Source organism: Setaria viridis, chromosome 4 (assembly GCF_005286985.2).
Source record: "Setaria viridis chromosome 4, Setaria_viridis_v4.0, whole genome shotgun sequence".
Taxonomy (NCBI): domain Eukaryota; kingdom Viridiplantae; phylum Streptophyta; class Magnoliopsida; order Poales; family Poaceae; genus Setaria; species Setaria viridis.
In genome coordinates, this window is record NC_048266.2 from 4,338,688 (window position 1) to 4,347,572 (window position 8,885).

An 8,885-nucleotide genomic window follows, 5' to 3' on the forward strand; every position below is an offset into this window, starting at 1 on the left:
AGCCATCACAGATCTTGAGAACAGTTGAACATTCACACCTTCCATAACATTTTTGTAAAAGCTCTACTAATCAATTGACAATAATAGGAATTACTGTTCTTGCAACAGCAGCATCTCTCGCTGCATTCAAACCATTACGTGGAAGTAGCTTAAATAAGCCAATGATTCTTAAGCCGAGAACAACAGCTAACTGCGTGGGAAACAATCTTCTCAAACTCACCCCCACAAGCTCAGCACTATGTAAAGGTTTGATCTTGAGTGTGAAGCCTCATAGGCCCCAGTTACTTTGCATCCATTTCACTAGTACACAGGGAAATCAGGATCAACATCTTGTCCCCATGCCTGCAACCCACCGATGATATCCTTCGCAGAGGCAAACCCCTTCTCGCGGAGGAGCTTGACGGCTCTCTGAGAGTCATTGCCCCTTCTGCACAGGACAACCAAGGAAGGCTCTTTACCCAAGGCTGACACCGCTCCTTTTTCCTTCAGTGAGGTTTCGAGTGTGGGCAGCTTCTCTTCCAACATGGAGAGGGGGATGTTCAGAGACGGAGAAATCGAAGCGATTTGGAAGTGATGCGTGGGTCGTACGTCCAATAACAGATGAGGTTCACCATTATCAACCAATGTTTTGTAATCTCTACTAGTGATTCGGGCGTTCTCGGGGAGCAGTTTCACACTCGGTGCTGTCTGCAGTAAATGTAACAGTAGATGAGGCAACAAAAAACTCAAGATCATTCTTGATGTGATGTGCACTGCATCCATTCATTACCTTATCAGACATTGGTGATTGCGTGAAGTTCTCATAGTCAAACTTCTGAAAATCTTGTTCTGTGAAAACTGAATTTTCACCACAAAGGGTGCAATCTGGCAAGCTTCCACGAAGCTTAACCTGCAAAGATACATAGAGTTATAGACTTGATAATGAGCTCTATTAAGATATTGAATCTTATAGCTGTGCATTCAAGCACACAAACAACTTTCAAAGGTCAAACAGAGATGTTAATAGTTTGCAGGATGAGTAGAACTAGATGAAGGGTTAAAATCCACTTAACAAGAGACCTCCTGCAAATGGATGAATCCTCAAACAGGGTTCCAAATGCCATAGGCGACTGAAAATCATGAGTGCTGGGAGAAGAAACCAGGCGATATCATGTCATTTTGGTTATTTTTGCAATGCTTTGGTCACTACTTAACAACTATATTCTCTTTGAAGTTAAAAGGTTTGTAAGATAAGAAACGGTGGAACATGACTGTCTGTTGGTCTGGTAACCAAACATTAACTACTAGGAATAGGCTAGGTACGAGCTCTGAGCAAAGGTTCGGAAAACATTAAAAGAGGGAAGTCTTGAAACCCTGGCGAGCAATTGCTCTGTTCCCAAAATTTCAATTGCTTATCAAGCAAAAAAAAACCCCCTGCAAACACAACCAAGACATGGCCATCACAAGGATACCACACATTAGAATGTAAAGGTTCTTCCAACAAGAACAGAAAGACTCAAGGTTTCTCATTAATGCTGACAATAATACTATAGAAAAGATTACATTCCTGTCAGGACCTATTTCAATTCTTTTATGCTCAAACATGATTGGCAACACGCTATCCCACTATTGCAATTCATGTTACTGGTTCTGTGATAATTATACTAAAAAGAGCGTGCAAGTTAAAAGTAGATAGGAGGATGCAACATTGGTGACATCCCCCGCATGGTGTAGGGAGTTGGATGCATCACAGTGTTGGACTGTCATGATTTAAAGACAATAAATTTAAAGTGAAGTCACATATCACATACAATTCTAATACGAGCAGAGAGTGCGTCAAAAAGTAGCATCCTTCCGCATAGGGGTTCACCAACGGCAGTCGCAACCTTTATAGCCTCCAGAGCTTGTAGACAGCCAATCACTCCCGGAACTAGTCAACAAAAGAGTAGTTTTAGTCCACCAGTGCAAACTATGTCTAAGAAAGTAATTAACAAAGTGCTAATTATAATAACTAGCAGCTAACTATATAAACTAATAAGCTGGAACAAAGGTGTCTACACTGATCTGTTGTAGATACAGAGTAAATATCACAACATTTAGTAAGAACATCTTGAAGAAAAACCCACTATAGTAATTACATCATTGAGTGAACCTACCAAAACCTGTAGTCATTCATTAGTTAAGGATTAATATGGACATGAAAAAAGGTTACACAACATCAGAGCTCTTACTCATGATTTAGTTTCCTATTTAGATTGAACCGTTGAAGTCCACATCATACAAAGAAGTTTGTGTATGGATTTGAAGAAGGTTGAACAAAAAATATTCTAATTCATACTTTGAATGCTGCAAAGTGTTTGTTATTGTCATGAAGGGCGCTTAGAGAGTCACCTACCAACCCCAAGAACACCACTGTCTGAGCATCTCTGGCAGGCTGCCACAGGTGGTGGACTTGGAAAGAGGCACCGGTAGCATGGACTTCCATTGTGATGATAAACTGTCAACTGTTAGAGAAGTCAATGAATGACTGAATTAAAAATATAAGGTGAAGTAAAAAAAGTACAATATCTTTGGAAAGGAAGATATTTGCCTGCCCTTCCAAACCTAATGCCGCACCGGATATAAGTGGCTGCACAAATTAGGTAAAATCTCAAGGATTGATCATTGAATGATGCAATGTATCAACAAAAGGCTCTTGCACTTATTGTATTGATGGAGAAATTTACTTAGCAACAAGCTAACATGCCAGAGGACAGAATTTCATATCAAAGTATAGCATGCATTACTTACAACAACAAAAAGCAAAATTACCTTGTTCAGCAGAACACAACAATCACTGATCATATACCTAGTAGGAAGGTTGTCAGTTGCATCAACAACTATATCATATCTGCAGTTGTTTTGGTTAATGCTGAAAACAAGAGGACTGAATTTCAGAAAAAAAAAGAAAATCCTCTGTCATATGAGATTCTGTAAGGATACTTCCGCACAATCTCCAATGCATTGCACGGCTTCAGAGTATGGTGATGCTCTACCACCTTGATAGAGGAATTAATCCTGATTTAAGGCAATCAAATATTACAACATTTGCTTGGCAATCAATGTTTAGAGAATCAGCTGAAAGGATAGACTCTTACTCATGGCAAGCATCAGCTGCTGACTTCACTTTTGCTTGTCCAACATATGCTTCTTTGTGGATTATCTGAGAGTAAGAACAAAAAACAAGGTTAGCATTTATACACCATATGACTATCACAGATTAAAACAATCAATTCTGAATGGGAACTATTTTCAAGATTGTTCTCTCCCAATTGACTACATTTTGTAGCTTATGATAATTCTGTTACCAATAAGTATGCATCGTTCAGATAATTCAGAGACCAGAATAACCCAAAAAGAGAGAACAATAGATAAGAGGGACAAAAAAACATGCCAAAATATTTCTACCTGTCGATGAAGGTTATTCAGTTCAACATCATCACCATCCACAATGCCCAAGCAACCTAATAAGATAACAAATGCATTGCGAATGCAACAATATCAGGGAACTTGAGCTCAATAACATATTAAAGCACTCTCTAAATAAGGAGAATGACGATGCCTAAAAATCAAACTTCTAATTTCAGAAATCTAAATGCTTCCTTGTGAAACTAAAGTTAAACACAACTTCGCAGCAGAGATGAACATTACCGACACCACAGGCTGCTAGGTACAATGCCACGGGAGAGCCCAAACCTCCGGCTCCAACCACTAAAATCGACGACTGTGACAGCTTCCGCTGGCCTGCGAGACAAAGCATCAGAGGATCAGTCCAAGCGAGCTTACTACAATGCACATTTTCTTTACCAATACACTCCACCATTGATTGAATTGAGCATACGACTTTGTGAATTGTGATAACACATCCGAAGCAGAAGGGGGCAGTTTTTGAAGTAACCAGGAAACCACACTAACGGAAGCAAGTCTAAACCTTTGGAAACGAGACAACTGACCTTCGACCCCGAAGTCCGGGAGGAGGAGGTGGCGGCTGTACCGGTAGATCATGTCCGCCGGGAGACCACCGTCCGGCGCAAACCCGTTCCCTCCGCGGCTCCTGCACGCGACGCTCCCGTCGCACGATCCGTCCACCACTCCTCTCCCCGCCGCCGCACCATCCACTCCCGCAGGCCCCACCTCGAGCTGCGACTCCAGCAGCCGTATCCGGCCGTCGAGCTCCTCCCGCTGCACCCGTAGCTTCTTCAGCTCCCCCTCTATCGCCTCCCTCCTCCTCCTCCCGACGCCGCCGCCGTCCATCCCGCCGAACCTGGACGCTGCTTTGCTCACCGCTGCCGTGTCGCCTCAGCCGCCGAAATTGTGTCGCCAGTTCGCCACAGCCGCCGAAATTAACCAGCCGAGCATTCCAATGTGGGCCCGGACCACGTAGGCACATACGTAAAGCCCGGCCCACGTAGACGCTTACGTAAAGGCCTGGCGAGTCCGACGTTTTTAAAGCCCGGCCCAGTAAGAGACCACTTGCGTTAAGAGGCGAGGTATCCAAGCCTGACAACGCATCGTCAATTCGGGGTCTCGTCTTCGTGCGGCCCCATTCGCTTCGTACCTCTCGGCTCCTCGGGGCAGCGGCGGCGGCGGCGGCGGCGGCAGAGAGCAGGAGGGGGATGGCGCACCGGCTGCTGCGGGACGCGCAGGCGGACGGGTGGGAGCGGTCGGACTTCCCCATCATCTGCGAGTCATGCCTCGGGGACAACCCCTACGTCCGGATGGTACGCATCAAACCCTAACCCTACCTGATCGATTCGTGTGCCTTCTCGTTGGTTTGGCGGGGGTACCGTGATGCGGTTTGCACTGAGGCGGCTTGCTTGATTCGGTTTTCGCTTGTGATTTTCGTCTGTTGGATGCATCAGGGCCTAGGTTACGCATCTGTTTAGGTGTCGCGTTCTGTGAACGCGTTGCTTCTGCTGTTTTCGTTTGTAGCTGTTTGTGTGAAGTTGTTGTTGCTCTGTGTAGCTTCGATCGATGTGGTCAGGAATTTGGGAATAGATCATGGTGAAGGCAGTTAGTTGCTTCGGGAGTGTGCATACACGTGCTGTCTTTTCGTTTTATTTAATCAATGATTTCACTGAGTACCATTCTCTAAATAATGCTCTGATTGTTGATGGTTCTACAAGAGCAGCATGTGAATTGACTGCTTGGTTTTACCATATGCATCATATAAGCCGTTTGTGGATTGGATCAATCTGCAAACTGAAAGCCTGAAACAAGCAGGGCCTTAGTTAGCAAGATGGGACCTTAGATTTAAGCAGTCTATACTTGGTAGCAAAACAAGGATAAGTCGTTATGTGTGAGGTGAGGCTCAGGGTAGAGGTTTGAAAAAAATGACATGGATGGGCATACCCTTACAGTGAAACATTTCGTATTTCGCATTTAGTTTTCTGAGCATTTCTTGTAAATGCAAGATTCAGTGCCTTACAGGCTCTTGTTTTACTGTCAGTTAAGGGCAGAATATGACAAGGAGTGCAAAATATGTGCACGTCCATTTACTGTCTTCCGATGGCGACCTGGTCGGGATGCAAGGTACAAGAAGACAGAGATCTGCCAGACATGTTGCAAGCTGAAAAATGTCTGCCAGGTCTGCCTGCTGGATCTTGAATATGGTCTACCAGTTCAGGTCAGGGATACAGCGCTCGCTATCAATTCGAATGATGCAATTCCAAGGAGTGATGTCAATCGTGAGTATTTTGCAGAAGAGCATGATCGAAGGGTATGTTTCGTTTTTTCATCATTGAAACTTGATGCTGTTTGCTTATTTTCATAATACTCGAATCCAAATACAAATCCTGTATTTCTTGGGATTTTTAGTTCTTAATACTGAAGTTATCGTGTGTATTTGAGAACTGTTTTTATGATGACATAGTAAATAAATTGATGGTACTTAGGAAATAATAAGATGAAGACATTAAAATATGATAACAAAAGAATGTCCTTTCTTCAATGCCCTTTTTTAGATGTAGCTTACCTGATCTGCCATAGTTGAAATGTCTTCCACTTACTCTCTGCTTATGTGGTCCATTGTTAAACTTGTTCTCACTTACTCCTCTTTAATCTATGAGTAGTTGTTCCTAACTAGAGTTTATTTTTATAAATGTAGGCCAGAGCTGGCATAGACTATGATTCTTCCTATGGGAAGGCCCAACCAAATGATACCATTCTGAAGCTTCAGAGAACAGCACCATATTACAAGAGGAACAGAGCCCATGTGTGCAGTTTCTATGTGCGTGGTGAATGTACTAGAGGTGCTGAGTGCCCATATCGACATGAGATGCCTGAAACTGGGGAGTTATCTCAGCAGAACATCAAAGATCGTTACTATGGGTACGTAATGGTGACAATGCATACATGATTTTGAGTTGCACGTTATTTGTGGTTCTCTCTTCATGCTGCAGTCAGAGATCTTATTGTATTCAACTTAAGGCTTGGCTTAACATTTGAAATTATGATCAAATTGACTTATTTTGTTTTATGGTCTGGACTATGGTTCAATTTATTTCACCACTTGCCAATTGTTACATTGTGGTGTAGTTTTTGTTACCTTTTTATTTAACTCTGATGCTTCTCATCACTATATCACTATTAATGTTCATGAAAACCATTCTTCCTGGAGCATCTAGCAGAAGCTAGCAGATCATTATCTATTATGCAATGCTTTGACTGTATTATACTTCATTGTAGATGGCGTATCCAAAGTGACATGTTACCTTTTATTTATCTCTGTTCTAGTTTGTACTTTATAGACTTTATTGTAACTACACCAAAATTAAGTCACTACGTTCCGGTCATCAGACAGCATGCACGGTTAAGTTGCACCCAAATTGCTTGTGTGCATGGATTTACAACATGAAAGAACCACCCTAACCTAGTTCAAATGTTGAACTCGTACCTGTTTGTCTCAAAGCGATTTCACAGACAAACATCTAGTCTAGTTAAGCTAAACGCTGATGCTTTTTTTAGATTTGAGTTAAGAAGCTGAACTGAATTCCTCCTCGTACAAACTGTTGAGTGAATGTATCTATTCACTTCCCTTAATTTTCAATTCTTACTATCTGCAGAGTTAAGCTAGACAAACGTCTGGACAAACATCTAGTCTGGTTAAGCTAAACACTCTGCATTGGTTTCTGACGGTCTCTTCTTACTATCTGCAGAGTTAATGATCCAGTTGCAATGAAACTTTTGAGTAAGGCAGGTGAGATGCCATCCCTGACACCGCCAGATGATGAGACTATAAGGACACTATACATTGGTGGACTCGATAGCAGAGTAACTGAACAGGATTTGAGGGATCAGTTTTATGCCCATGGTGAGATCGAGTCCATAAGGATGGTGCTTCAGCGTGCATGTGCATTTGTGACATACACTACAAGAGAAGGCGCTGAGAAGGCTGCAGAGGAGCTTGCTAACAAGCTAGTCATCAAGGGTGTGCGACTGAAACTCATGTGGGGCAAGCCTCAGGCTCCAAAGCCCGAAGAGGATGAGTCTGGGAGGCAGGGGCAGGTTTCCCACGGAGGACTGCTCCCTAGGGCTGTCATATCTCAGCAGCAGAGCGGCGACCAGCCTCAACCCCCTGGGATGGAGGGCCAGCAGCAACCACCAGCATCATACTACTTTAACATTCCAGCACCACCAGCAGCAGAGCGGACTCTGTACCCATCCATGGATCCCCAGAGGATGGGTGCTGTAGTTAAGTCACAGGATGGTGAAGGCAAACCAGGGCTGCAGCCTGGACATGCTCAGCCATCAAGTAGCTCAGCACAGGGCGGCTATCCTGCACCACCACCATACTACCATGGTCAGTATCCGCCATACTATGCTCCTCCACCATACGTTGGCTACATGCCTCCACCTCGCATGCCCTACCCACCCCTGTACCCACCATACCAGCCGATGCTAGCACCAACAGCACAAGCTCACGCTAGTTCATCTCAGCAACCAGCACAAGCAGGACAGCAGCCGCCTCATGGCCCTCCGGCTCAGCAGCAGCAGCCGGCTCCTGGCCCTTCAGCGCAACAGCAGCCAACTCAGAACTGAAGTACTTACAAGAATGTTGGATAGTGTACTGCTGTAATTCCTCTCTGCTAGAAAATGTACCCTCGTTGGTTGCCAGCTTCTGTATTTTCTTAATTTTGTGATTAACAGCAAAACTTCGTATTATTGCTTATCTGAGTTTGAAAACCCGGAAGATATACTGGATTTATCCAGCATCAAGATTTTGTGTTGTCAACCACGTGCCTTTCATCTCAGCATTGTGTTTATTGTGGAGGTCCAATTAAAGCCTTCGTCTTTTTCGTATTGAGCTAGTAACTCTCCGCGGATATCTTTGGTTGGGAACAAAACACGTAAAAAATATTTCTCCGTACTGGTGGCGACTAATAATTGACGCTTGTTGCTAGAAGCAACCCATGGACCATAGGATGACAGTTTTCACGGCTGACTGCGGAAGCACAGCCTCACTATTACATTCGTTTTTTTTTAATTATGTTTGCCCGTTGCCTCGCGTTGAAGTAGGGATGGCTTGGACCCATGGCACCAAGTGCGGATTTGGATGTAAAATTCACCCATGGGTCTAAACCCGACATGAACCGTATTAAGATAGGTCGGACGTGGGTGTAAAATTTCACCCATGGGTGATGGTGCCTATCTCTTAAGGTATTGGTCTCTAACCCTTGCCAAAGTATTGAATAAATACAAATGTATTGGACTTTTGATGTTAAATTGTGATGTATCATGGGCTGTAAGGTGAAAGTTTGTATTGCTGCTTTGCTAGACTATGTTGAGTTGAATTGTTGATGTATCATGTAATGTTATATGAAAGTTTGGCTTGCAACTATTGCTGGACTCATTTTTAGATCTAAGAT

At 43.5% G+C, this 8,885-nt stretch overlaps 2 protein-coding genes across 3 annotated transcripts; one reads left to right on the top strand and one right to left on the bottom strand.

Moving 5' to 3' along the window:
* Positions 1-14: 14 nt before the first annotated feature.
* LOC117851714 (adenylyltransferase and sulfurtransferase MOCS3-1) lies at positions 15-4,364 on the bottom strand. Of its 2 annotated transcripts, XM_034733589.2 has the most exons (11): positions 3,972-4,357; positions 3,670-3,762; positions 3,427-3,482; positions 3,117-3,181; positions 2,962-3,036; positions 2,791-2,869; positions 2,570-2,608; positions 2,375-2,483; positions 1,791-1,909; positions 770-889; positions 15-687 (listed from the first exon to the last, which is right to left on the bottom strand). In XM_034733589.2, the coding sequence occupies exons 1-11, from the start codon at positions 4,270-4,272 to the stop codon at positions 301-303; spliced, it is 1,443 nt and encodes a 480-aa protein (XP_034589480.1). In that variant the 5' UTR covers positions 4,273-4,357; the 3' UTR covers positions 15-300. The 2 variants fall into 2 exon arrangements, with proteins under 2 accessions (XP_034589480.1, XP_034589481.1); XM_034733590.2 differs by lacking the exon at positions 2,570-2,608 and having other exon boundaries at positions 3,972-4,364.
* Positions 4,365-4,532: 168 nt separating this feature from the next.
* Positions 4,533-8,251, top strand: LOC117851713 (zinc finger CCCH domain-containing protein 40). Its single transcript, XM_034733587.2, has 4 exons — positions 4,533-4,739; positions 5,468-5,737; positions 6,125-6,348; positions 7,176-8,251. Exons 1-4 carry the CDS (start codon positions 4,635-4,637, stop codon positions 8,056-8,058), a joined length of 1,482 nt encoding a protein of 493 aa, XP_034589478.1. The 5' UTR covers positions 4,533-4,634; the 3' UTR covers positions 8,059-8,251.
* The last annotated feature ends 634 nt before the right edge of the window (positions 8,252-8,885 follow it).

What these genes read in the sequence shown, in the direction of transcription:
- LOC117851714 (XM_034733589.2), bottom strand. Translation starts at nt 4,272, where the DNA reads ATGGACGGCGGCGGCGTCGGGAGGAGGAGGAGGGAGGCGATAGAGGGG. An exon ending in TGAATAACCTTCATCGACAG is followed by an intron (nt 3,182 to 3,426) that starts GTAGAAATATTT and finishes TCTTACTCTCAG; the next exon opens with ATAATCCACAAAGAAGCATA. An exon ending in CATTAGGTTTGGAAGGGCAG is followed by an intron (nt 2,484 to 2,569) that starts GCAAATATCTTC and finishes CTTCTCTAACAG; the next exon opens with TTGACAGTTTATCATCACAA.
- LOC117851713 (XM_034733587.2), top strand. Translation starts at nt 4,635, where the DNA reads ATGGCGCACCGGCTGCTGCGGGACGCGCAGGCGGACGGGTGGGAGCGG. An exon ending in CAGAAGAGCATGATCGAAGG is followed by an intron (nt 5,738 to 6,124) that starts GTATGTTTCGTT and finishes TTATAAATGTAG; the next exon opens with GCCAGAGCTGGCATAGACTA. An exon ending in ATCAAAGATCGTTACTATGG is followed by an intron (nt 6,349 to 7,175) that starts GTACGTAATGGT and finishes TACTATCTGCAG; the next exon opens with AGTTAATGATCCAGTTGCAA.